The following is a 27,455-nucleotide window of genomic DNA, read 5'->3' on the forward strand; positions in this document are numbered from 1 at the left end:
GTATCGAATGTGTTTCGATCACGTGGTTTTTGACATCCGATTATTACCTATTTTAGGGGAGAGTGATAAATTTGATAAGATCTTAAATCGTAATGGTTTAAATCGAACATTCAAAAAAATGAGTCTGTGGCTACCTTTCAAATTTATACCACTAACTTATCTGGTTCTAAATCAATGTATTTCGCTATAGTTCAATCTATGGTAGCCACACAATTGCGACACAGTTATAACGATCCATACCGTTCATTTTGTTGTTCATAGTGTTTTAATCACTCTCGCAAAAATTTGGGTATATCAGGTTTTGGAAGCCTTATCATCAGGACGTAGATTCATTAATATGAATTTTTTTGTTATGTGCGATCAAGTATATAACTATAACCAATTTACTTCATTTTTTGCGCAAAATGATATAATCACTCCCACATAAAAAAGGTAGACGGTTCCGATTTTCAAAAAACACCTTGGGCAGCTCTCGATTGATGCATTATAGGACTTTATGAGAATTTTTCGCTATTTGGTGGCATGGTGCACACAGATTGTGGTGTGACATATGCACACAATCACACCCACATCTGGGGTATATATAGAAAGCAACCGGCTGCTAGGGCAGCCTAAAACCACAACAGCACAACTCTCTCATTCTCTCTCTCTCTCTCACAACGTCTCTCTGAGAGACTGAGACCTCACTCTCTCTCAAGTCTCAACGGCTCTCTCTCTCACTCCCTCGCAACGTCCCCGGCGGTGAGTCGGTGACTGGTCTGGAGCTCCATAGCTCTCAATCACACTCGCATCGGATCTGAGAAGCCACACACACGCACCACTCTCTCTGACTCTCATCACAAAGACTCAAACGGTCAATACCGACCCGACTCAAGTGAAACCCTAGAATCTAGATCCAGAACTAGATCTGAGTTTTCTGTTGCCGTTGCCGTTGCCGTTCAGCGGTCCAAACCCTAGATCTGACTCCGAGCAGCGGTTCAGGCGTCTTTTTATCGGTATCTCTCTCTCTCTATATCTCTTAAACGATCACTTAGGCGTATAAGATGTTTTCGAGTCTTTGGTTACTTTGGTTACTTTGCTGTATTCTTGAGTGAGAAAGCTATCATATTTTTGCAGTATCGTCTGTAGTTGCTTGTCAAAATGGATTGCTACAGGATGGATGTCTTGATTTTGTATTCTGTTCTTTTTGTGGTGAAATTAGGAATTTGAAATGTATTCTTCTTAGGAGAATTGGCTTTCAGAATGTTGCTACTGCCCAGCAGCTCATGTACTATCAGTGATGTCAAGATTGAATGTGCATTATGGGTGAACCTGTTGTTTTCCGGCCGTTGCACGTCTTATTTAAGTTTCCAAACTTTTAGGAGTTTCTATTGGTTTTTTGCTTCTTTTTTTTTCCCGAGTAGTGGGGTTGTTATCAACCTACTATAATATGTGCTTATTACCATAAAGCAGATAAGAAAATTATTGCCACCAGTAACATAACGAACAAAAATGATTTTCCACTCATATTGATCCCAAAGTCATTTAACGCTTGATAAATTCATCCATCAACACAACAAAACGAGGAAAAAGAACTATCCGATACAAGGAACAAATCAATCTGCCTGTAACAGTGAAATGTACTTGTAACTTGTCATAGAAAATCCCAGCTCGCTCGAGATCTCCAAGCTCAGTAAGTCGGTATAACAATCAGCTATTGCTCCATAGGCCTCTGTATTCCCAGAATCCTCTCCTTCCCTCTCTGAGATTGCCAATACCATAGAATGGTACTTAATAGCTTTTCGGAATTTGCCTTGCCTTTGCAATGAGGGTCCTGGAAGAAAAATACTCCAATTCAATATAACATACAATCGTTTCATTGAGCATTCGTCAAGAAATAAATAATCTCTCCGTAGATTATTGAGCAAGCGATCATGTCAAAATGAGCAACACAATTCTGTGGACACAATATTTTAAAACCAGATTGTTGTTTGCCATGACGCTCAAGTTTACATAAACAAACAGCAATACGAACAGAAAGCACGGCCCGTTTGACACCTCTAAACGGGCACGACACGATTAAAAATGGCAAAACTAAGTAAAATGGGCACGGCACGATTGAAAAATGGCACGACACGACACGATCAAGTAAACGGGCCGGCACGACACGATTAAAAAATGGGCCAGCATGGCACGACACAATTTAAGTAAATGGGTCCGGCATGGCACGACCCGATTGAAAAACGGCATGACAAGACACGATTAAAAAATGGGCCGGCACGATTTAAGTAAATGGGCCCGGTCGGACATGACACGATTGAAAAACGACACGGCACGACACGATTTAAGTAAATGGGCACGGCACGGCACGATACGATTTAAGTAAACGGGCACGGCACGGTACGAAGCATGGTTGGCACGGAAGTTGCACGGCACGGCACGGCACTCCACTCATGTTTGACACTTCTACCCCTGGTTGGTGGTTTTTCAGAATAAGAAACCAAAGTATGTCATTTTTTTTGTAGAATAGTAAAAAATCAATGGATATTTACACACTTGAGATTTGAAGAAAATAATGGAAAAACGTCTTTCTCATGTTTGAAAGTTTCATTTATATTTTGGATTTGGATTAACTATGTGATATGACGTCATGGTTTTGTTTTGGTTTATTGAACTGTCCAATACATAAAACATCTGACACTGACCATCATCTTGAGATACTAATAGGATGATATTTTAAGCACTCTCACCTGAAATTGGTCTAATTTTGACAATGCTCGATGAAACTTAGAAGAGTTTTGGAGTTAGTTGCCTGTGATTGAATCAATTATGGCCTTTGTTGCTGTGAAATTTTATTCTTCACTTGTGGCAAGTGGCAACCTGTTGGACCTATGTAGGACACCATTATCGTTATTTACTCCAAGTGGGCAATTATTCCCTAGAAATGTTTTACACCTTTAGGGAAATTAGGTAGGGGGTAGAGTATGGGTTAACGAACTTATTTTATGTAATGTAGGTCTAGAGAAAGTGATATACTTAACTATGTTTCAACTTGGTTGTATTATAGAATTGAACAATTGAGAAGATAAAGAGTTTGTTCCCCTCCCAAGTGTGGGATTTTGGTGGATATGGATCTAGCATTGGTAGATTTTTTTCACTTGTATGGAGCTTAGTGTTTTGAAACAATTTTAGACGAGCTTTATGGAGGCGGGAGATGGAAGTGTTAGTGTTTCTGCAAGAGATGCGAGGGAAGGAACCCATCTTTTTTCTTGAATTTTGAAGTGAAATTTTGTTGAGCAGCGTAGGAGGGTTCTTCTAGGGATGTTCAATTTCAAAAGAGCGCATGAGGTTTGCTTCCTTTGTGTGGATTGCAGTAGTTAATATCTTACTTGGGATAGGCTTCTCTTTGTCAAGTCAAGTGGTTTTGCATGTATGGGGAGGATTGCAAATTGCTTAATCACCTCCTTATTCGTAAATTGACTGAGGATGTGGGATATGAGTTTGGTGCTTGGAAATTTGAGGACCTTCTTGTAGTTTTGAGATGGGGTGTTTGATGGTTAGAATTAGAGATGGCAAATGGGCGGATTAGGCGGGTTGAATATGAGCGGGTCAAATACGGGTCAATCGTAGGTGGGTTGAAACGGGTCGGTTCAAATGTGGGTCAAGCCACACCCAATCCCGACCCGATCCATGTTCCTCTCTCTCTCTCTCTCTCTCTCTCTCTTGGTCTTAATAATCTTGCAGCACTTTTTTTTTTGGTCTCTATCTAAAATTTTATTTTTGAACTTTGTGTTGATTTTTATTCATAGACGGCTGTGGATTAGTTTTTTTATATAAATTTTGTAGTTTCGTTCATATTTTTTGGTATTGCTTTGTCGGGGTGGGTAATCCTTAAATAATTAAACCAAAACTAATGAATAAAAAAAATATAAATGATAATTGGACTTAATTATTATAAGTCAACAAACTATTGTACATCCATTTACGTGGAGGTCCTTTCTTTATTGTGTGGATTGTGGTGAGTCTGGTGACATGATAAACGTAATTTTTTCAATTTTCAACTTTGTACGAAACGGAACAGCTGTTAAATTCACATGACTGAGTTAAAATAAAAATCATAAACATTTTATACGAAACGGAACAGCTGTTAAATTCACATGACTGAGTTAAAATAAAAATCATAAACATTTTAAGATAGTCCTATCAAACAAAAATGGAGAGCGAGAGATTGTGAAGTGAATAGAGGAGAGAGAGGAGAAAAATTATTCCATGGTAACCCACATACTCCTATAATCACCGGTCACTTCCCGTTCTCTCTCCCCTGGGTCATTTAATTTCAGCCCAAATTGAACCCTTTTTCAACCATGTAACCCATTATACAATATGGGTGGATTGGGTTGGGTTATAAGTGGGCGGATTTGGGCGGGTTCAAAAATATGGGTTGGGATTGCCACCTCTTGTTCGAATCGAAGAACCTTTGTATTAATGTGATTGAGCTGGGGTGAGCTTAATTGTTAATATCTACGAAGCACGGACACTTTGCTACTCTCTGGTCACACATCTGACTCCCTATTCAAAGTGTTCGAATTTGTTTACATTATTTCAAGTTGGACATGCTCTCGACATGTGCGGGACACCTCAAGGACAGGCACATGACACTTCCGGGTAACAATGCAGTTATAAAACGTTTGAAGTGGGTAAAACTGCAATATTCCAAAGTTTAAATGGGTGTAAAAACTATAATAACAACAATTCTCTAAATATAGTTTTTGCATGGGGTACAACTATAAGAAGCAAAATTCTCAAAATTTGAAATGAATTTGGGCTTGAGAGATCAATATCTCCCGTTCAAGCATTAGTTTACGAAATCTTCGCCGCACCTGGCGGTTGTTACTCTACTCAACTACTGCTGGTAAGCCTCTCTCTCTCTCTCTCTCTCATTTGCTTTCTCTTGAATCGGGATCTTTTGGCTCCCCTATGCCAGTGTTGGTGCGGCATAGATTCGTTATACAAAATTGAGTTCTTTTGAGTCTTTCCGTAGGCAGTTTTCTTGAATTATAAATAGAACCATCACCCATTTGTTTAATATTTTCAGACTTTTGAGCCCTGCCTAATGATTTTGTTTAGAGTGGCTGGCTATTTGTTGGCATTGCATTGCTAATGGAAAAAATTACAAGGGAAAGTCTCATTAGAAATCTGTAGATCTTTCTACTTGATTTCCATGCTTTTTCTTTCGGTCAGATCATTTCAGTGAATAATGTTCCCAAATTGTCTATCAAATTTGACTGATTATTTCTACACAGAAGCAACGTATTTGTCCGCATTACTCTTGATAGTTCCATGAGCTAGTTATTGCTTGCTTCTTTACTAGTCATATTTCAAAACTTTAGTCCTCCATGAAACTGAGGTAGCACCGCGCAGGCGCGCAGTGAGCCCTGGGAGAGAAGCCAATAGATATTACAGAGAGACTCATAAGATGTTAATCTTCTGTCATAATAAAGTACATTATTTAGAATCACTGAAGCAGTTATTTTTGTTTTTTACTTTTGTATTGGTTTTGTTATTTCCACTAGGTATTAATTGCCTTCTTCTTCTTCCTTTCCCCTTGTAATCATCTCCAAACTTGAAATTTATTTGTTATCAGTTTATAACTGTATTTGATGCATAATTGTACTTTTTTGAAACTGCTTATTAAGCCTATTGAGTTGTATCACTGAGTCACTCTTATTCGATATAGGTGTACCACTTATTTGATTGGTAGGAGCATTTTACCTTGATCTGATCACGGTGTACAATGTGCTATATATTCTATAGTAAATGATATAATTATAATATAATCAATATTGGTGCCAAAAAGAAAATGTCACCAGCATTGTTGAAGTGTGTTGGCAATAGGAACTTATGGACATTAATACATTCTTCTTTAGATTGCACAACTGCTAATTTGTGTACATTTACATTCGCATCCAATGTTTTCAAAGTCTAAGTTGAAGCTTGCCTTGAGGCTAGGCTGTCAAACACAACTCCAGGGCCTTACCCTCCAAAAGCCTACACCTCGTCTAGGGAACGTCTGGCATCCGCACAAGTTGCACCTTTTGGGCATTTTTACGCATTTTATTTGAGGTGTACACTTTTTAGGAATAATATGATCCATAGATCTTCACTTTCATCCTCTCTTAACTTTTTAAATCTTCGCTCGGAAGTGATAAAGAGTACCCACTTGGGCATTTTTTTCATTTTACAAAGATTGGCTTACACTGATATTGACATTTCTATTATTTGTTTATGAGAGCTTTTATAACTTATATTTACAATCTTTACCACTCTCTGTTTTTCTTGTAATTTTCAAAGTAATTTTATGTATCTATTAATTTGAGGTTAAAAGTTTTAGATGCATATGCCTCAATGCGTCAAACTACATCTCGCCTCATGAGGGATAAAATGCCTCGCATTTTGCATTCGCCTTTAAAAACATTGTTTTCATCAATGAACATTTGGTATGAGGGGTCATCATTGATTGGTTTTTAGTTTACTTTATGATTATGAGTGTTACTCATGTTGCATGGCTCGCATGAGAGCCCTTGATGCGGACCAGCACTGTTCGAGAAAATCAAAGCAGACCTTCCTGAATTAACTACCCCCGAAACAAGTCCCCGGTCAGGGGGACAAGCCAGCATCGGCTGAGCAGAGAATAGAGAAAGGTGGTCGGAACGACAGCTGATCCTACGCCGAGGATGGAATCTTGTCACTTGAAATCCCTCAATCAGGGGGTCCCCATCCAGCCCCAAGCGTACCTGAGGCTACCTTGTTGCGACCTCAAATACCTATTCCTTAAGGTAGCTTACTGTTACGAACAATTCCGAGAAGGGAGTTGGAACTCCTTCCCTCCAGACCGGCCACATCCCTCTTACTGGCACCAAGAACTTTGTATTCCTGTAAATCTTTCGCCTGAGTTGATAAGAATATACTTTCCGGTGCTATCTTAATATCCCTTGGAAAGATCTGGGTTCGAAGATAATCAACCCAGGCTTCTATTACTACGTAAGAATAGAGCAGGATAGCATTTTGCGCCCACATGTTTGAATTTTAGGGTAAAGAGCTCGCTTGTTTTACGGGATCCGACGTATCCAGCAGAGCAAAACAGTGTTCCATTCTTTTCGGCGGCATCCTTCCGCATTGGCAGCGAGACATTCACGGTTTGTGGGTTTACAGCAAAAACATGTAAACAAACCACATAGAATAAGTTCCTTCAGGATCTGACCTTCGTGTATTGAGCTTCAGAAGCTTGTCCTCGTGTTCCTTGAGGCACTTTTTACATACAGATAAGCTACGAGGGCTTTCGTCGAAATAGATATTTCCTTCTGTTTTCCCGAGGTTTGAGATTCACCTGACTTCTTTAAGAAAGATATATTCCCTGGGTATTTTTGTGGCATTTAGTTGGTAGTGTGCACTTGGAAACATCGTTTAATGTACTTTCATACCCATGATGATTTTCTAGACAATAAATATATGCTTAATGGCAATTTTTACTTCCACAGATGTGATTTTACATTGTCTTGCTTGCAGAGCCTTTTCTGAAAATGAGAGCACTTTTTACATTGTCTTGCATGCAGAGCCTTTTCTGGAAATGTGAGCACTTCCAATCCGAGTAGATATAGAAGAAATTAGTTTTACATGATGTCATCTTGCCAAGTTAGCAACCGGTGGCGGCTCTAGAAAATTTTATTTGTGGTGTATTGGTGTCAGAATTTTATCAGTCTGCTTGTACTTTTAGATTTACAACTTGTACTACTGGAAAAATATTAGTAAAAGAATGAAAACACCATAAAAATTAGCGCAAATAATGTAAAACATGTATATGTATTGCTGAAATTATTTGAATAGTGATTTCCACTCTTTTTTATAAGCACACTCCATTTTTGTCTTCTTGTGATGTGAATTTACAATGTAGTCCTCCCAAGTGTGAAAACACAAGTGAAAGGTTAATTTTGTAAATTAACATCGCAAGAGGACAAAAAATGAAGTGTGGTTATAAAAGTGGGAGTGTGAAAAATTATTACCTATTATTTATGTATGTTTAAATGTCTAGTCTCAAAAAATTATAATGCATTTATTTATCTCAAGGTGCTGGTAATTTGGTAAATGCACCAAATAAAATTCTCTACCGCTATTTTTTGATAACGTGCAAAAGTTTTTGATGTTCAAGAGTGGGTCTGCATAGAAGTTTTAAGGGTGTATTTATAGAGTAATTATTATTCTGTGGCCCTAGGGCACCACACTGCTGTGTGGTACCCCAAACTCTTCTCTATCACATTTTGCGTGGGCTCTACACACTTTGTGGTGGGGACCACACAAGTGTGTGGTGGAGAGAGTTTGCGGCACCACATGGCGGTGCTCCAGGGGCAGTGAATAAGTTTTCGTGTTTAGAAGTTCCCTATAGTACTACTTAAATTTAAGTATATAACATCGACTAGAATTTGCCTCTCTACAATCCCACAATTACCTGTCAACCAATGGGTTCAAAGTCATTTGTCCATGGGTTCAGACTTCAAAGTCACTTTTCATAAAACCCAGAGGGTAAAAACTTATAGGTAATCTCGAACATTTTTGGTCCCATGGGGTCAGGTGACCCCAGTACTTTCTTAATGGCATATTATTGCAATGGGCTCGTGATTGGTTTTTTAGATTGTTTCTTACATTTGATTGTGGTGGTGTGCAGAATCATATTGTTTGTGTCTCTCATGCCACTTTTAAATGTACAGATGTTGACATATGGATTGGTCGTGATTTCGCCTATTTGTTGTTTTATTTGCATTGTCGCATCTTGCATGCCTTGTTTCTTCTTAGTTGTTTGACTGATGAGTTATTGCATGATGAAGAATTTGCTTTGCTAAGAATTGAAATGATTAATTTATGGGCTTATTGCTATTTTGGAATGAAGACAGTTGGAATCAAAATCACCCAGTTGGTGTTGGATTGAAACTTCAAGGATGTCAGTTGATCCTACTTTTTTGGATGATGATTTGTCTTCGGGCTCAGGAGAGGATGTGAATATGCTAGATGGACACAAGCAGCGCCAGTCCGCTACACCAAGTTCAGGTCGTCGTAAGAGAAGTCGTAAGGCTACTGGTGATGCTATAGTTGATGCCATGCTAGAAATAGCAGCTGCTTCAAAAATGAGGGCAACTGAAATTATGAAGAATGAGGACCGATTTTCCATAAGCAAATGCATAAAAGTATTGGATGAGATGCAAATTGTTGATCAGCGCCTCTACTTTTTTGCATTGGATTTATTTGAGAATCCCAATGCGAGAGAAATTTTCATAGCTCTTAAGAGTGAGAAACGACTGACGTGGCTGCAGGGAAAGTTTAGTGCTTCCTCTGGTTCAGTAGTCTAAGAGACTTGACTGAAATTCGCTCCTTTTTTGGTTTGAAGTTCTTTATAATCACTATAGTTATAGTAGTCTTCTGTGAAACCTTTATGTTTGTACTTGGTTTGAGTTATGGTTGACAAATTTGTTTGTTAGGGTTGGATGAATGATTGCACTATTTTCTTTTCTGCATTTCTATCTGGTCTAAGGTTGTTTTTGCTTGAAAGCTATGAGATGTCTTTGGAAGTTGTTGTCAGCAGTTTGCGTCGTTTAACTTATCAGTTAAGTTTTCTTTCATAAATGCTGTTTTAAATTGTACATTTGAGTATTCGACAGATTAATCGACTGGCATGGAGGATTTTGAATTAGAATTGGACGAGATGGAATTAGTTGCTGCAGCTGCTGGTTACCATTATTATAATAGCTTAACTAAGCAACCTCGCTGTAGCCGTAATGAGTCGCCTTGTGGGACTAGGTTTATGGTTGAAGTATTGAATGGTGATGATGATGGATGCCGTGAAATGTTTAGGATGGATAAACATGTATTCCACAAGTTATGTGCCACTCTTCGACAGAAAGGCATGCTACGTGACACTCCTGGAGTTATGATAGAGGAGCAGCTTGGCATTTTCTTGAACATTGTGGGACACAATGAGCGCAACAGAGTAATCCAAGAACGCTTTGAACATTCAGGCGAAACAATTAGCAGGCACTTCAATAATGTGTTGAAGGCAGTTAAGTCATTGTCACGTGAGTTCCTACAACCCCCACCAATATCTACTCCTACAGAAATCCTCACAAGTAACAGATTTCACCCATATTTCAAGGTTTGTGTTCATATGACATGCATTCGTGTTTTTCTTTCTTCTTTTCAATGTTATTATCTTGTCATTTTATTCACCTCAACTTTCTAACACAGGATTGCCACAGGATTGCCTTGGAGTGATAGATGGTATGCACCTCCCTGCACATGTGCCAGCCAAAGATCAATCTCGATTCCGTAATAAGAAAGGTGTTCTATCACAAAATGTTTTGGCAGCTTGCACATTTGACCTGCAATTTATTTTCATTTATCCGGGTTGGGAAGGCTCAGCTGCAGATTCCCGAGTACTGAGAGCAGTCCTCGACGATCCTGATCAGAATTTTCCTCAAATTCCTCAAGGTTGCCATCCAATGCTGCTGATAGAAATTGTATTCGCTTTTGTGATATTTGTTTTGTTGAGTGTAGATGTTATGTGGTTATTTAGTGACATCTTATATATTACAGGGAAGTACTATCTTGTTGACAGTGGTTACTCAAATACGGAAGGATTTATTGCTCCATTTGAAGGCATTCGACACCACATCCATGATTATAGGGGTGCTAATCTGTTACCGAGAAATGCAAAGGAGCTATTCAATCACCGACACTCCTGCTTAAGAAATGCAATCCAGAAGTCCTTTGAAGTATTGAGAAGGCGGTTTCCTATTCTCAAAGTGGCTCCTCAATATGCTTTCCATATTCAAAGGGATATAGTTATAGCTGCATGTGTTCTACATAACCTCATCCGGCGCGAGGAAAGAAATGACTGGTTGTTTGCTGCTGCTGCTGCTGAAGGGCCTTCAAGTGAAGATTTGCCTGATTTGGAAGATGGACCAGAGATGCTGGCTTCCCCGGTTGAAGGACAGATTGCTTCTTCATTGCGAGACTTTATTGCAACAGCAATGTGGAATGACTTCATAACTAAATGGGATGAGTGGTGACTGTTTAGTTGATAGTGACAATGGTTCTTGTTGAGATGCTGTCATACAACATCGGGTAACTCTTTTTTGGATGCTGAATGCGGTACTCTAAAGTGGGAGGGTCTATTCCTTTTGCAACTTGTTTAAGAATACCCTACATTGTGGTTTTGTTCAACCCCTCTGTGTGTGTGTCTGTGTGGGTGTGTGTGTAAGTAGGTTCGTGGTGAGTTTTAAATTTCTTAAATCAGTCATGTTCTTGATGCCTGCTTCACTTCATGTAAGCCAAATTTAACTTCTTCGTTCTGCAAGTGAGCAATTTGTGCTGCTGTTTGGAAATGAGCAAATGCTCCTTGGGTCACGCTACGAGAGAAGACAACAAAGTTGCATGTAAATTAGCAGACTTGCGTTGTGTGGCTTCTTCCCAAGAGTGCCATGTGGTGTCCTTGATCCTTGCCCCTTGGGTATTAGAGAAAATTTGGATACTAACGGTTTTTTGGAGACAAAAATACTAGTCACGGTTGACATTTTGTATAGATAGAGCATGATCTAGTTTCGAGTTTTATAGCCTTTCGACCATCTAAACGTGGCAGTGAAGGAAGGAGGAGAATAGCTTCTGTTTCTAGCCACAATTGAGGTCCCTATGGCCTTCAAGTTACTGGTGGAGAAAAGAAGCCTTGGTCGCATAACTCTTATTATGTAAGCCCTGAGGACGCCCATAGAGAACACTGCGAATCCAAATATCCTAGCATAGCCCTCAAGCCCAGCACATCTTCTCTTATGGAGGATAGACAGCTCTCTGGAAAGATGGCTAAGGTCTTTATCTGAACTATTTGTCTTTTGCTAATCTGTATTATAATTTGGAGCTCCGACTTTGAAATCATATTCTTCGTTTGACTAGGATGATAAGTACTACGGAGAGAGGAGAACTTTTAATGAGCATTGCAACTCAGCCAGTGCAATGATTCGTCCAACAAATGAAACTAGGGTGAGTCAGTTTTTGGTCCGTTTTTTGTTCATGGATTCTTAGCTGTGCATCTTGATTTTGATCCCATATTGTTCTTTGATACTTGAAGGCTGCCAATAGGGATCGGAGTGAGTTTCCACAGCAGCTGCATGCAAGGAAAAGATCAATGTCTGGGGCACTGCAATGGACAAATCAGATAAAAAGGTTGTTATACTTTCAGAAAATTTTTCTTGTTTCTTTGGGAGATCTTATTGCTAACATTTTTGTCACTCTGTACCCATGATTTTTACAAATCTAAGCCTATTTTTAGCAAAAAGACGTTTTCTCCTAATTATCTCCACTTATGGTCTATGCATGTATGTATACCTGATAACAATCAGCAAACTCAGAATTCAGATTGTTATTCAGTATCAAGGTGAAACTGATGACATAAAACAGGTGCAAAAAACTTCAAGGGCATGACATATTCTTGTACTTGTATTATCTATTTATCTTACTTAACCTTCCTTCCCTGAACGAATATCACAAATCCACGATCCCATCAAACCGTAAAGTTTGAGAACAGTGAGTGCTTTGCTGACATTCTGGTTCTGTCGTGATTTTAATCTACTTGCTTTGCTGACATTTTGGTATAAACTTTAGATCGACAGTGGAGTTACCATCTAGTTTCAACGAGGATGAAACTTGTTCTTCTGAGGATTAAGAAAGTGGTAGATGGGGAAGTTCAAGAGGGTCTTCTGAAGATTATCTCTGAGGGAGAGAGAGAGAGGGAACTGAGACCCGAGTGTATGTCATAAAAGACGTTCTTCGGCTGTAAATTTCAAAATGCTGTGTTTTATGATTCTTCAGCTGTAAAGCAAGTGGGACCATTGTAAGTAGCACGATAGATGTTTCAGATTCCCCTCCAGTGCCTACATGTTTGTAGATGATGCACATAATTGGGTTCATTCTTGTATTAAAACACTTTGATGTGCTCATTTTTATCGTTGAGTGGTGCTTCTGTCTTGTCGTAGAACAGTGAATTAAAGGTAACTTTTGAAACGTGCTCCTTATGGTTCTGAAAATTTATTTGAAGTTCTACAGGCTTGTAAACGCGTACTTAATACTACTTTTAGGCCAGATCATTGACGGGATTTATGGAGGATAAGCAGTTTCTAAAATCCTATGGGTCTACATGTTTTTCAAATGTGTCTTGACTACCGTGTCCTATTTCTGGTGCTTGGCTGCAACGGATATCGTGACTGATCGGGTGATCTTTCGTGTATTGTGTATACTGCAAAATGTGGATTGGGTAAAAGTGTATTGTGGATTGGGTAAAAGTGTATTGTGTATCCTGCAAAATGTGGATTGGGTAAAAGAGTCGTCGAAAGTTTCTGGAAAACGTTACCCTGATGATGCATTTTGTGACTCAACAAACTGCACTGCTTACCGATCAATAAATAAAACCCCGGTAAATAAGCATGGAAACCTTTCAAAGATCGATTCAGTACCAACAACCATGCCACTCTTGTGCAAGTTTTATGGACACTGAACGCCAAAAAAATCGTGGAAATAATAACGAATAACAAAATCTACTGTCATTAGTTGTTATAAAGTTAAATTCCTACTTAATTACATAAGTACCTGGAATTGACATCCAAAACAGAGCCCTAGAGAATCATCAAGAAAATTAATCAAGTACAATTTTGAAACTCTCTGTGTGCGCTTCATATCAACTTTGTGGGTGCATGCATGGCACGAGCATGACATGAACACTTGGGATACAACCGAGGCATCACCAACAACTACGAACTTCAAAAATTTAAATAAAAACCGTTCAAGTGATCATTGTCGATTGTTGAACTCTGCTGATTGGAATTCACTTCTGAGGGTGCATGCATGACCCAAGTAAGATATTGGACACAACCGAAGTATCACCAACTATTAAAATAATTTAAATTTGAATCGACTGTACGTATCCCATCCTATAACAAGTTCAAATAAGAACCGATCAAAAAGAGAGAAATCTCTCTGTTTTTATTGGTCGGTGACACCAGAGTACCTACACAAAGGACACACATTCTTGTGCTTCAGCCACTTGTAAATACAAAACACGTGAAACTTATGCATACACCCCATAGCCCTAACATCCTCACCAACCTCCATCTCTTCCTGACAAACCCCACAAAGACCACCTTCCTCCTCTTCCTCCACCACCACCTCCCTCAGCCCTTTAAGCACCGGGTCCAACGTGGGCTCCAAAATCCTGGCCAGCTCCACCGTCACCCTCAGCTCTGTCTCCTCCAACACCGTCCGGAAGTCCCGGTTGGTGGCCCGTGCCCTCCACCGGGCCAGCTCCGCCGTGACACCGCTTATCCTCTCCCAGTCTACCTCCTCGCCGCCGAGTTTCGCCGAGACCCTTCCGGTAGGGTTGTCAGGGTAGTTGCCGGAGTTTGCAAGTTTGTCGAGGATTTCTGCCTTTGATTTGGCTATTTGAATCTCGTCCATCGGCTTAATCTCTAAGAGTTCTTTTTTTTAGTACTTCGGGTAATTTTTTTCCTTTCTTGGAACAGGGGAGATGAATCAATGAAAGAACCACACAAGACAAAGAAGGGATTTTAGAAATTGGGATAGTTTCTTAATACACTCTCTCTCTCTCTCTCTCTCTAACTTTGTAAACTCTATATTTTCATGCATATGCATACATATATATATATAGGGGAAGGAACTGGAAATCCCAGTTGAAGAAGGAGAGGAGAAGGAGTGTTGAAACGCGTGGTGTTTCCTAAAGGAAGTCGAAAAGTTAACGTCGAACATGTGGAACAGGAAAACAAGTTGTTTTAGTGGTCAATGCTCTGTCTCCCAACGTAGTACAAACGAAAAAGGATGCAGCCCAGCCGCCTCTTCATATTTTTCTGCCATGTGTCCCACGATTAATTTCTAGCCCTCCTCCAAGATTAGTACTAACAAATCCAGCTGGAATACGTAAAAATAATTTTAAACTAATCAATCATACAGAAGTATCGTGGTAGAGAGGCCCCGCAAGAGATGGAATCCGGATTTCGTAAACGCGGGGCAAAATAATGAATAACAAGATTGTGAAATTTTAAGATTCGAAAATCTAATACTTTGTTTGGTTTGAATTTTAAAGGAGATTTTTTAAGTAATGAGTAAAGAAGATAAAAAAATAAATGAGACTAATAGTTGAAGCTTATGGGAGATCGTGAGAGAGAGAGAGGTTGGGTTTTGTGGGAATCTGAAACCCCTGTAGTGTAATGCATTACAGGGTTTTAAGGCACAATCACAACCGTTCAAAAGAATTTTCAACGATGCGAATTTAAAATAATTAACCGTCCAAAAGTATTTTCAACGATGCGTTTAAAATAATTACTTCCAGGGAAGAGCAGTTATTTCCGAATCCGGGTTTTGGAACCCCATCCACCTTCTCCAAGCATTTAAAAGTCTAAATAATACCCCATATAAAACACAATATCTAAGTGTTTTTTTAAAAAAAACAACTGATATTTATATTGAAATTTGAAAAAAAGAAACCGAAACTTAGTGGGGGGCATACGACGAAGCTTGGCTGCGTTCTTGTAGACTTGACTTAAATATGAGAATTTTGTTCTTATTTGAATTTTTTTTTTGCATTTACTAGTTTTACGCCAAACTTTTATGGGTTATTGACCAGAAGAATTGGAAAAGTAATTTTTTTTTTACTTTTACCAAGTATTTTGAGAAATAACCATTTTTTAATGTAAAAAGTGTCTTTTTGCTTAAAAAGTAGTTATTTTTCAAAATACTTGGGTAAAAGTAAAAAAAAAAAAACTTTTTTGATTCCTTTAGTCGATCGAGACGAATCAAGAAAAAAATTTAAATAAGAACAAAATTCTTAGATTTAAGTTAAATTTACGTAAAGATAAATGTTGATGGTGCTCTAAATTAATTCTCAGGATGGCAATGGTGGTGTGGGTTTTGTGGCTCGGAATAGAGATGCAATATTGGTGGGAGCAGCAATGGAAACATTTAAGGGTCCTCTCTCTCCTCGTGTAATTGAAGCTTTGGGATTCTGGTTCGGTCTTACTACTGCTTTACGTTGGGGTTATTCTCGAATTATCGTTGAGGGGGATACACTTCAGATTGTTCAAGCTCTCAACGGCTATCGATCGATCCTTCGTTGACTGTGATACCATTATTTTAGATTGTCTCCAGATTGCTTTGAATTTTTCTTCATGTCTCTTTTCTCATGTGAAACATGGTTGTAATAGGGTATATAACGCCCCGATTTTTGGGAACATTAGTTTAAAATTTTTTTCTAACATTTATTAAATAGAAATGAATATAAGGTCATTACAAACTCCATAAATTCAAATTACATCTATTTAATAGATAGAGGTGGGCACTAAGGTAATCTACTTTTCGTATCCTTCTTCCTTCTCAGCAAGTCTCCGATCAGCACCGTACTCTTCTGACGGATAGTACTAAACCTGTACATCTCTAAACTCTGGCATAAGATGTCAGAGCCACAAAAAGTAGCACAGTGAGCAATTAAGCTCAATAGCTAACTCCTACCTCTATGTCCCATACTTTAGCAAAAATAATATAAATAACTTTGCAAAGTAAAACTCAAAAATTTAACAGTTCAACATATAAATAACAATTCAACAAGAGTGTCAATGTCTTTTCAGAGTCAACGCAGTGTATCGTAATTCGTGTCATCATTTTATCAGTATCGATTTCATTTTCCATTTTATTTTCTCGAGCATTGGTTCCGCTAACTGTCTTTCAGATTCCATCGGGCTTCCAGGCTGATTTGTTCCACCCAAAAGTATTGACTCCGCTAACCGTCTCTTTCAGATTCCATCGGGCTCTCAGTCTTATTCATTTCATTGGCTCTTTCACCATTTTCACACGACACTAGTTCCGCTAACCATCATTTCAGATTCCATCGGGCTCCTAGGTCACACACACCTGAGCCATGATTCCGCTAACCATTTCAGATTCCATCGGGCTCTCATGCTCACACACACACACCCGAGCCATGATTTCGTTGACCAGCTTTATTGATCCCATCGGGCTCTCATGCTCACACACACACACCCGAGCCATGATTTCGTTGACCAGCTTTACTGATCCCATCGGGCTCTCATGCTCACACAATTATCAATCTTTTTTTTACATTTCAATTTCTCGTCTCTTTTCGTCTCGTTTCTTGTGTCTTGTAAACATGCATTATTTTCTCGCGTTCAAAAAATAAAACATGCGATAATAAATAGAACCAAATTTTCATGCTTCTTTACTTATCCACGTACGGCACGTAATATGAGAATCATGTTTCTAACACATTATCCGTAAACATGCATTTCCACTTGCTACTTAATATTATAATAACAGTAAGAAGTCAAAGTCCATTACTTACATAATTGTCATGCTTTTCTACTTACTGCATTACCGAACATGGATTATAATCTTATAAAATCAAGTGAACAAGTAGCACAATTATATTTAGGTGAGTAGATATGAGTTTCTATCGTTCTTCTTGGCGGTAGCGGGTTACGGATTCGTCGGGTCGAAAAATGAAGAAAGTGACGTCGCCTCGGTTGGAATTTGATAAAAAGAAATATAGTTTTCTTTTTACTACAAACCCGAACAACTTTTATAATTTTGGAATTGAAAGATCGAATGGTGGTTTTGAGCGGTGGCGGAAAGGTGACAATATGGGGTGGGCTTGAACTTTAATTCTTTTTCATTTTTTTTTTTACAGCCGAATTTACTCTCTCTGTTTCTTTCTCTCAAGAACAAGAACAATGGGATGAAGATGAGGTGTGATGAAATGGTTGGTGGTGTTGGTATTTATAGGCAAGGGAGCTCTCCCCTCCTCTCTCTCCAGCCGATTCAATCTCTCTCTCTTCACTACACCCGTGAGCCCAAAGCAAAGGGGAAAAATATAGCATGTGATGCTATAATTACACCTCTCTCTATTTTTCTTGCTCTCCACTTCTAGGCTTACAGGGCTACATATTATAGGGGTATATGATGCAAGAGAACAAACCAAATCCAATCTTTTCTTTTTCTCGGCACATGTCTCTTCCTCATTTTGAGGGATGTTGTCCCTGGTTTGGTGTAGGTCTAGGTCTATAATATAGGAGCATGGGAGCATGTGATGAGGTTTTGGATAGAAAACCCAACCCCCTCTCTCTCTCCCTCCTCTCGGCACACACTCTATCTCTTTCTATATCTCCCAATTATTTTCCTATATTTGCAAAGATCACATAGGTGTAGGTGTAGGTGTAGGTGTAAGTGTAGGTTGGAAGAGATAAGTGTGGGTGGCAAGGCAAATCTCTCCTCTCCCTCAATCTCGGCAAACACACACTCACATGAAATCTCCTACAATTCATGGGATCCCGAGTACCCTCCATCTTCATGTATCTATGGGATTCTCTAGTTTTTTCGTTGAGCTAAAGGCTAAGGGTAGTACATGGTGCCACTAATGGGTATCAAGAGTTAAATCTTCTTCTTTTCCTTTTTGTACATTCACAGCACAAATATGCATATTTTTACAGAAATTTTAGTACAAGGGTTTAAATGATAATTAAGTAAAAGAATTATAAAATATTAATTAATTTTACTCAAAAAAAAATATTGGTCGAAAATTTGGGTTGTTACAGGGTAGCACAATTTGTGGCTAGGAAATTCCTATCGGGTAATGGGTTGATGAGTTGGAGGGGTGATTTTTTCCAATGGCTCTTGACCCTAGCCCTTGATGATGTTAGAGCCTCTGGCTCATCTTCTGTGTCGTGATAATAAATTCTCCTTTTGGTTTGACAAAAAAAAAAAAAGGGAAGTTAAATTTATGTTTTGTGAAAAAAAAGAGTTAAGTTTTAAGTTAAGTTCATAAGAATGCTGAGCCCTGCCTCCCACATGAAATATCTTGACAATTACTTCCTCCGTCTCTTTCTGTTTATTTAATTTTGCAATTCAAAACAGAAAACAAAATGATTGTTATTAAAGGCATAAATGTTTAAGAATACCCTTCATCTCTTTGGCATTAAATGAGAGTGCATTTGCAATAATGTTTAAAATTCTTGTTGTGAAGGGATCATATATCATACGTTTCATCGGAGAGTACACAAAAGTTATCAATACCTTCTGAAATCGATTACTTTTTCCAAAATGTTTTTTCTATACATGCCACGTGCTGTCCGTTAAATTTTTTTTTTTCCTCCTTGCATTTGAGCCATGACTGAGATGGAGTGGTGTTGTTCGATGAGACTTCACCAATAATATTGTATGTTGTTCGTAAAAGTTAAAAGTACGAAGAGAAAGGTTTGTTATATGTTATTCGTAAAAGTACGAAAAGAAAGGTCAAGTGCAGGGAGTAAGGATGGTAATTCAAATCCGCATGGGGAATTTGGGAATCATGTTGAGCACATTCAATCCTCAAGGTCGGCACAATCTGGTGACGTGCAGTTAATAGGTGTAAAGAGTTGGATGAGCAATCAGCTGAGACATCAAGGGACCCACTGGACTCTTGGGTTAAGCCAGAAAACGGGTGCGAAAGCGTGAGCGTGAGCGTGAAAACGTCTTTTAAATACCTCCCAAATAACTAAAATTAATGAGTGTGAGGATTGTGAGCGCCAGGGACGGAGCCAAGATTTAAAAAACAGGGGGCTGGATTATGAACAACAAGATTTGAAAATCTAATACTACAGTCTGTTTGGTTTATATTTTGAGGGATTTTTTTTGGATAATCAGCGGAGAGAGATAGAAAGAGAAATAAGATTAATAATTGAAGAAAAAACCTAAGGAAGACCATGAGCAAAGAGAGAAATTAGGTTTTGAAATCCAAAACGAACACATTCTTTAGCATTTAAGTGTCTAAATAACACTCTGTACAAAATAAAATTCTTAACAAATAAAAAATAACTAAAATTAATATTAAAATTTGAAAAAAAAACCCTGAAACAACGTGGAGCCGTGGCCCCCATACGCCCACAACCCACAAGTAGCTACGTCTCTGGTGAGAGCAAACGCAGAGTGAAAATTAAGAGGAAGAACAAAAGTCATTTTGAAGGATTATCTTGGGTGGGTGGACATAGGGAGGATTTTCAATGCTGAAGCCCAAACGATTTATTGGACTTTCTACCAAGGTTAGAGAGCCCAATAGGTTATTACTTCTTTTTTTTTTCCCCCCTTTTTTGGGTAAATCAACTGGACAGGTTAATAGGTTATTACTTTCAGAACTTCTATCTTTTCTTTGCAAGATCTTATTTCTATCATTTGTGTCACTTTGTTCTCATGATTTTTACAAACCTTGCGAGCCCATTTTTGTTTTTAGCAAAAACTCTTAGTGGTTCATGTCCTTGATGCTTTAGCCTAATACATATGTACGCATGTACATATACCTCACAACGATCAGCAAACTCGGAATTCAGATCGTTGTTTAGTGTCAAAGTCATGTTGGAGCGACAACTACCGTGTGATGATTGACGACTTTTTGCGACTGTCCTTCTATGTTACTAATAGATTTGGCAAGTTGCGTTAGTAGCTGGAATTTTAGTGTCAGCAACGGAAAGATGACGGAAGAAAGAAATCCCTCTCATTTACTCCTTTATCTTACGTATCCTTTCCCTGCACAAATATCACCACAAATCCAAAGCTCAAAACACAGCCATACGTTACGAGAGCTAGGAATGAGAACAGTAATGTCACCGGCGAAGAATCTGACTTCGTTTTTAAAGTTCCTGTCGTGATTTTATTCCTCAATTCATGAGTATAGAATAGGTACAACTACTTGCTTTGCTGACAATTCCGGTACGTTCTTTAGCTCGACAGTGGAGCACTACTTGCTTTGCTGACAATTCCGGTACGTTTTTTAGATTGACAGTGGAGTTACCATCTAGTTTCTGCGAGGACGAAACGTGTTCTTGTGAGGATTCAGAAAGCTGTAGATGGGGAAAAGTTTCTTTTGAAGATTATCTCCGAATGAGAGGACTGAGACCCCAGTTTTTATGATCATAAAAGACGTTCTTTGGTTGTACAGTTCAAAATACTCTCTCTCGTTTTCTTTCTAGTAAAACAAAATTTGGCATGCTCATTTTATTGTTGAGTAGGGCTTCTGTCCAACTAGAATTTACTACCCCGAGATAACAAAGGGAGGGAAATCTGAAATAGATTTGTCCAACTAGAATTCACTACCCCGAGATAACATCACTTGACTTTTAAATAAATATCTACGACGATCTCTATTACTTCTTCTTTCTTCTCGGGATTTAGTCGATCGCATTATGCTTCACCATCATCTCACTTAAATGCAAGAGCAGAGAAGACAGTTACTCCCATTTTCATTGACCTTTTTCGGGTCCCAAAAGTTAAAGGTAAGCAAATTAAACATCGAACGAAAAGTAACCCATTCCTCCCTCACAAAGTTCAAATTAATCACTTCCAACGAAGTCTAAAAACCTGCCATATGCATTGAATGAGCTTATTCTTGATGGGGCAAAACTTTCATTGACCATGACCCTACATATGTATTTGCATTTCCTAAAAGCATCTGCGAAAGTCTCTATTAAAGATATGTAGTCAATGAAAGTTCCCCATAATGTAGTCAACGAAAGCTCCCCATCCACTCTCCATCTTGCGCAAGCCACTCATCCAACTGTAAGTTTCCATGTGACATGAGATCCGCTTCTGTCACATAAGCTGGGACATATGGTTCCTCCTCTGGCACATAGGTTGGGATATACGGCTCCTCCTCTGGCACATAAGCTGGGACATGTGGTTCATCATCAACCATGTTTGAATCCCTTTCATTCATTCTCTGTGGATCTGGTAAAACTGGCGGATCAAGCGAAAGGTGTGTTACCTGTGGAGAAGGCTTTGATATTTCCATTGATGGCTCATCCAAACAAGAAAACTCTGCAGCGATTCATTGTATTTCATCAATGTGCAAGGAACCCACCAACCGATGGGCCAAGTTCGTCCTTCTATTGTTGGGAAAATTGAAAGATGCTTGTTCGCCTTTTAAACAATACAAGGCTGCATCATATGCCCTAGCTGCCTTCTCCGGTGAGCGATGAGAACCCAACCATATCCTTGTCTTGGTCTTTGGAATGCGTATTTCAGAGACCCATCTTCCCCCCCTCAACCGGACACCTATATAAGGACCTTTACCTCGTCTCTTACAACCCTTCTGCAGAGTCAATGCAGGTCCTAAATCCATGACGAGGGGACCAAACTGAGTGGTGAGGAGGAATGAAAGGGTATAGGAGATGCTGCTATTTATGAAGGAGAAGATCACATTTTGTGAAAAGCCTATGCAATAGAGCTCATGTAATTAAGGAAGCAAGATTACGACCTATCGAGATAGTGGCACGCAGTAACTCAAGCTATACGTGGAGGCAGTAAAATGTCACGTGGTAATGCCTGCCTGATGGCACTAAACAGCAATTAGGAAGACTGCCTCCGGAAAGACAAAATGAACTAGTTTGTTGCATGTATCAAAACAATTCCGAATCCCCATTTGGGAAGAAAACACTTCTCTGCGAAAACAAGCTTTTTGCGGTAAGAGTAATGATAAGCTTAGACATTCAATAGTTACACAGATTCAACAGGATCTAGTTGGAGGAAGGATAGATTTTGAATACAAACAAAATCTCACACATCAATAGATATTAGACCGAAATTAAGGTCTGATAGAGAACTTCTGCAGGAATATGCACCCAATTTTTCATCACTAATCTTACAAATACAGCCCACAAAGGGTCATTAGAGTTAACAACTGACTAACACGGCTATGATGTAAAGGGGGAGGTCTGGAAATGAAAAAAGTAGTACTTGAAAAGGGAAACAAAACTCGAAGAGAAACAAGCACTGATGTGTAAACACTAACGGGCGAAAATTATGCCTTCGCTTTTCCAGCCTGGAGGGATTGAATTCTTTGCTGCAGCTTTAGTATCTGCAGAAAATATGAAAGAACAGGAGAGCCATTAGCCTGTCTGATTGAAGTCATTGTTATTTGGTAGATCCTGACTGTGTATGACTATCAAGCAGTTTGTCTTTGCACTGTTCAGAAATTTCAAAATCGCTTATTCTTAACCTCAATCCATTTCGCTTCCCCTTTATTCAAAAGCCACCGGCAGCAGGGTAGTGTTTTCTTACACCGACAACCACCCAACAACCAAGGGCAGAATTAAGATTTTAACACGAGTAAGGCCGAGCTAGGAGAAGTAAAATTTGGCCAGCTAATGAGCAATTAAATATCCAACAAAGGAGTGTACAAATGTTTTCAAAGTTCAATCAAGAGAATCGTGACAGGATTAAGGACTTTGTTTCTTCTTGAACCCCTAACGCAGACCCTTCCCTCCACCTCCACCCACAGCACTGCCTACTCCCTAGATTTATTGGCAAAGAGACGAAGATATAGATTGATTATTCCACTCCAATCGATTCAAGAACGAGAGAAAGAACTAATGTCCTCTTCAGGTACCTCTTCCGCTAAAGCCCAAGTATAACTCCTTTGCAACTTTTGACCCTGAAATCCCTCTCCCTGTTATCTCCTCTCATTGAACCAATAATTTTAGTGTCTATTATCATTCAATAATTACTTCTGTCAAGATGCATAAGTTTTCCCAATAAAGAGTGAAGGTCCGTAGTTGATGACTTTATATCTGTTTGTGTCTAATTAGGGTTATATGTATCTGAATGAGCATTTAGAGAGTGGTGCACAAAATAAAAATTAAACAGGTCAGCTCTTATTGAACTACCCAGTAAAATCATATGCAATCGCTGATTGATTAATAATGATGGTGTTGGTGGTGGTGCGATGATGATGGATCTGGAGGTAACTTTGGGTTTGATGCTGGTAGGGCTTTTGAGGTGGTTGTACTAGGGAAGGGGTGGAAGCGATGGAATAGATAGGAGCAGAGGGTAGAGAATCAAAGGTGGCTAAGAGGCTGGTGGTAGTGGTTGACGGTGTGGCTAGTGAGAGAGGAAACGGAGGCAGGCCATGGCAGAGGTAAATGGCGAAGTACGTGTAACCTTTTTTTTGGGTGTGTAGGTGTGGGTGTGGGTGGAGATTGTTGTGATCACCAATCAGCTTACGTGTCTTTAAGAATTAGGTGGCCGTAAAGTCTGTTTACCACAACAACCATGAATAAGTCAATCCTATAAAGCAGAATAGTGGAATAACATGAACAAACCTACTCAATCTTCTCAAAAGGAAAAGAAATCTTATAATGAAATGCTGCAACTTTTATACAATTAGCATTAACATCACCATACAACTTGCAAACACTTTGAAAATACATTACCTCGTCGAGCATACAAGGGGACCAAATGAAGTAGGAGAGATATAAAGAGAATACAAATTATAACGCGCCAAAAGAGGAAATGGTACTAACCGCTTCTTTCTTGCTATTTTGTTTTTCTTCTAGGCCTTGTAGGGTTGCATCCAAACGCTTCCTATCATAAAGCAAACACACTGTGTTCACAACTTCACATCACGAGTACTGAGTACCAAGCACCGAGAACAATAAGAAAGGAAGATGGAGAAGACAAACTGAAATAAAGAGGAGTAGAAGGATAATCCCAAAAAGGATATATCATTTGTGGCTTATGATAAATTGATAATAGTGCTTAAGAATTGGTAAAAGGAATGAAATCATCGACAACGCCAGGAAACATGCCCTGTGGGGAAAAAGCAAATGCCCTTAAATATACAATCTGCTGACATTAACCATAGCCCTACCCAAGATGTATGGCCATTAATTCCTCCCACGCAACCTGAGAACTTTCACTGAATCTCAGTACAACAATAGGAAGGCAAAGAATCCTAGAGCATGCATGGAATGAGGTGTTGCACACAATGCATCCCCAAAACTGGCGACAAATCTCTCCAGATCATTTCTCCGTGTATCTGTAAGTTTTTACTTGGACTTGGCAGAAACATCTATGTGAGTATTGATGGATGGAGGATCACATATAGCAGACAATTATGAGATCTGTACTGAGGCTATGCAATATAGCAAGTAAACAATATATCAGACATAATCATGATTCATGAGAATGAAAAGAGTTTTTTTTTTTTTTTCAACTGGGAGGATATCAAGAAAAGGAAAAGAAGATAGACCATCCACGGAATGTAAATAAGAGACAGAACAATCCTGGAAAAAGACACAAACACAAAAAGAGCATTTATGAACATTCAAAGCATTAAACCAATTATCAATCAGTAGAGCAACAGTTACAAATTACTTCTATATTCATTCACTACAACTTTGTCCCTGTAGTTCTCCTTCGATCCATTGCACATTCAGCTCCTTTCCTCACTTAACTGTTGTATCATTGTACCACAAATTTCATGGTAAAATCTTATTCAACATTACTACAATACTACCAAACACAAGTCAATTTACCTTTCGTTTCAGTTCCAGTATTCCTATTATATTAAGATAAGGAAAGATGATACTGTATCCATAATAATTCCATTAGCTTATGAGTAAGAGCATGCCTCACTAATAAAATTTTACAGGCAAATGAGCCAATTGCATTTTCTCTCAGAGACAGGCCAGGAAAAATCCTCCCTCAATCAATACAGCATAATGAACTAAAGTTAGCATAATTTGCAATGCCACAATCGCACATCAAGATAGGGAACTAATGATAAAATGGAAACCAAAGACGCTAATTGAAACAACAAATTAAACAGAGATAGAGAAACTTACAATTCAGCAGACATATAATCAATCCGCTTGCGGACGTTGGCATTTGCTTCCGCTAAGTCCTGCTTGACAAGTACTGGTCCTATCAATTTGTACACATTGGCGTCTTCGTTTAACAAATCCAGCTCCTTCAATCACAAACCCACCATCCATTACTCACTAAACCACAAAACATAACAATGCTCACTGTCCTAGTTTATAGTCATAATAGTGCATACAGACATATATCCATACATATGTATTAACAACAGAGAGATACCTTCAGAACGAGCTCGTTCTCGCCAAGTTGGATGGTGTACTTCTTTCTGACTTGGTGGTTCTTTGCGATGTCTGAACACATAAATACATGCAATTTCTTTAATCAAAATGCTAACCAGCAGGAGGGTAACTTTGTTCAAGTTGAGGGTAGTAACTTCACCCACTTTGGTGAGGTACGTAGCTGTTCATTTTGAAAGAATTGATTCACTAGGAGACCGTGCAATAATCCTTCTCAATCAGTTATCACTTATCGGTAAGTACTTCATCAAAAAAAATCTAATTGTGCTCAATCTAGTGTTAAGCCAAGAATTGGATTCATCATCCAGTACCGATTGAGCTTAATTTCAAAATTTGTGCATAGCCTTCTAACAATTCAATTCTCAGAATGAATGGTTCTTATCATCAAAGTGGAACCAGCAATGTACCTCACCGAAAGGGCAGTGGGTGTAAAAAGTTGTTTAAGCAACATGCAAACAATGCATAGAAATACCGAAGACATCAAAGTGTGTTAAAATTAGTGAAAAAATGAATCCAGGTCTAATTTCTTCTTAGCATTACATAAACCTTAACCACCGCCACAAGTCAAAAGCGCTTGATAGCATGACCTGCACCAGAGATATATTCAAAAGTTTGGATATGCAAAAAGCCCAAGGCTTTGGCCGGACCGCCCGGTCGTTATGATTAAGGCATGGGACTTAGACAGAAGTGTTTCTTCCTATGTATAATAAGTCAGGTTCGAAACCAGTTATTCAAAAACCTGTGCTACCAACTGGGTCAGTCTATGCCGGCTCTATCGGCGCGCTTGTTGGTGGACAACAGGATTGGTCCGTGCAAAAGAATTAGTCCATGTACACGCAAACTAATCCCACATCTAAGTCATATAATAAAAAAACTACGCATAAGCAAGGATTAGGTTTAAATTGGAGAGAGAGAGAGAGAGAGAGAGAGAGAGAGAGAGAGAGAGAGAGAGAGTTGCCTTTCTGGAGTTTGCTGAGTTCGGTGGCTTTGGCCTCCAGTTCTCGCTGTAGCTCTCGTTGCATAGCACTCGACGAACCCATTTTCCGGTCGATCGATTTCGATCGAGAGAGACGACAACGGAGTGATAATCCTTCGTCGGACTGAATTTATAAATAAACATCTTTGCTATAGTGGGTTTGATACTGTGTGGCCTAATCTATTTTAACAAAAACAAATTCAATTTGATCGTCTCCGATTATGTATCTTTCGGAATTCGATTCAAATAATCTTTAACATTGTTTATCGTCTTCTGAAGCTCTACAACTTGAACGATTTGGATCGTGGAGATCAATCGAAAAGAGATCACAATTTGACAAACTCACGTTGCAGATCCAAATCACTTGCGGCGACGTCGTTCTCTTAACAACTCCTCTACGTCTTTGACACAATGGATTTGATCGAGTGTAACCAAATCTATTTTCACAAAAAAAATTTACACATATC

The 27,455-nt window shown here is 38.9% G+C and overlaps 4 protein-coding genes across 6 annotated transcripts; 1 reads left to right on the top strand and 3 right to left on the bottom strand.

Annotated features, from left to right (window-relative positions):
- The first annotated feature begins 604 nt into the window (after positions 1-604).
- Positions 605-13,122, top strand: LOC131312588 (uncharacterized). 3 transcript variants are annotated; one of them, XM_058340468.1, is made up of 7 exons: positions 605-995; positions 8,921-10,177; positions 10,281-10,512; positions 10,618-11,885; positions 11,971-12,057; positions 12,146-12,240; positions 12,679-13,122. In XM_058340468.1, the coding sequence occupies exons 2-4, from the start codon at positions 9,701-9,703 to the stop codon at positions 11,091-11,093; spliced, it is 1,185 nt and encodes a 394-aa protein (XP_058196451.1). In that variant the 5' UTR covers positions 605-995; positions 8,921-9,700; the 3' UTR covers positions 11,094-11,885; positions 11,971-12,057; positions 12,146-12,240; positions 12,679-13,122. The 3 variants fall into 3 exon arrangements, with proteins under 3 accessions (XP_058196451.1, XP_058196452.1, XP_058196453.1); XM_058340469.1 differs by having other exon boundaries at positions 9,687-10,177; XM_058340470.1 differs by having other exon boundaries at positions 613-995; positions 8,925-10,177.
- Positions 13,123-13,593: 471 nt separating this feature from the next.
- LOC131312589 (E3 ubiquitin-protein ligase SIS3-like) lies at positions 13,594-14,805 on the bottom strand. The gene has a single exon (XM_058340471.1). The coding sequence runs from the start codon at positions 14,521-14,523 to the stop codon at positions 14,053-14,055; it is 471 nt and encodes a 156-aa protein (XP_058196454.1). The 5' UTR covers positions 14,524-14,805; the 3' UTR covers positions 13,594-14,052.
- A 6,817-nt stretch (positions 14,806-21,622) lies between these two features.
- Positions 21,623-22,237, bottom strand: LOC131314113 (ethylene-responsive transcription factor ERF015-like). The gene is made up of 2 exons (XM_058342605.1): positions 22,036-22,237; positions 21,623-21,933 (listed from the first exon to the last, which is right to left on the bottom strand). The coding sequence occupies exons 1-2, from the start codon at positions 22,235-22,237 to the stop codon at positions 21,623-21,625; spliced, it is 513 nt and encodes a 170-aa protein (XP_058198588.1).
- A 398-nt stretch (positions 22,238-22,635) lies between these two features.
- LOC131312590 (prefoldin subunit 6) lies at positions 22,636-27,292 on the bottom strand. Its single transcript, XM_058340472.1, has 5 exons — positions 26,971-27,292; positions 25,996-26,066; positions 25,740-25,864; positions 24,417-24,477; positions 22,636-22,972 (listed from the first exon to the last, which is right to left on the bottom strand). The coding sequence occupies exons 1-5, from the start codon at positions 27,050-27,052 to the stop codon at positions 22,916-22,918; spliced, it is 396 nt and encodes a 131-aa protein (XP_058196455.1). The 5' UTR covers positions 27,053-27,292; the 3' UTR covers positions 22,636-22,915.
- Between the last annotated feature and the right edge of the window lie 163 nt (positions 27,293-27,455).

This window comes from Rhododendron vialii, chromosome 13a (genome assembly GCF_030253575.1).
Source record: "Rhododendron vialii isolate Sample 1 chromosome 13a, ASM3025357v1".
Taxonomy (NCBI): Eukaryota; Viridiplantae; Streptophyta; class Magnoliopsida; order Ericales; family Ericaceae; genus Rhododendron; species Rhododendron vialii.

What these genes read in the sequence shown, in the direction of transcription:
- LOC131312588 (XM_058340468.1), top strand. Translation starts at nt 9,701, where the DNA reads ATGGAGGATTTTGAATTAGAATTGGACGAGATGGAATTAGTTGCTGCA. An exon ending in GATTTCACCCATATTTCAAG is followed by an intron (nt 10,178 to 10,280) that starts GTTTGTGTTCAT and finishes GGATTGCCACAG; the next exon opens with GATTGCCTTGGAGTGATAGA. An exon ending in TTTTCCTCAAATTCCTCAAG is followed by an intron (nt 10,513 to 10,617) that starts GTTGCCATCCAA and finishes TATATATTACAG; the next exon opens with GGAAGTACTATCTTGTTGAC.
- LOC131312589 (XM_058340471.1), bottom strand. Translation starts at nt 14,523, where the DNA reads ATGGACGAGATTCAAATAGCCAAATCAAAGGCAGAAATCCTCGACAAA.
- LOC131314113 (XM_058342605.1), bottom strand. Translation starts at nt 22,237, where the DNA reads ATGGATTTAGGACCTGCATTGACTCTGCAGAAGGGTTGTAAGAGACGA. An exon ending in AGCCTTGTATTGTTTAAAAG is followed by an intron (nt 21,934 to 22,035) that starts GCGAACAAGCAT and finishes GAATCGCTGCAG; the next exon opens with AGTTTTCTTGTTTGGATGAG.
- LOC131312590 (XM_058340472.1), bottom strand. Translation starts at nt 27,052, where the DNA reads ATGGGTTCGTCGAGTGCTATGCAACGAGAGCTACAGCGAGAACTGGAG. An exon ending in AGAACGAGCTCGTTCTGAAG is followed by an intron (nt 25,865 to 25,995) that starts GTATCTCTCTGT and finishes TTGTGATTGAAG; the next exon opens with GAGCTGGATTTGTTAAACGA. An exon ending in GATTATATGTCTGCTGAATT is followed by an intron (nt 24,478 to 25,739) that starts GTAAGTTTCTCT and finishes GCTTTATGATAG; the next exon opens with GAAGCGTTTGGATGCAACCC.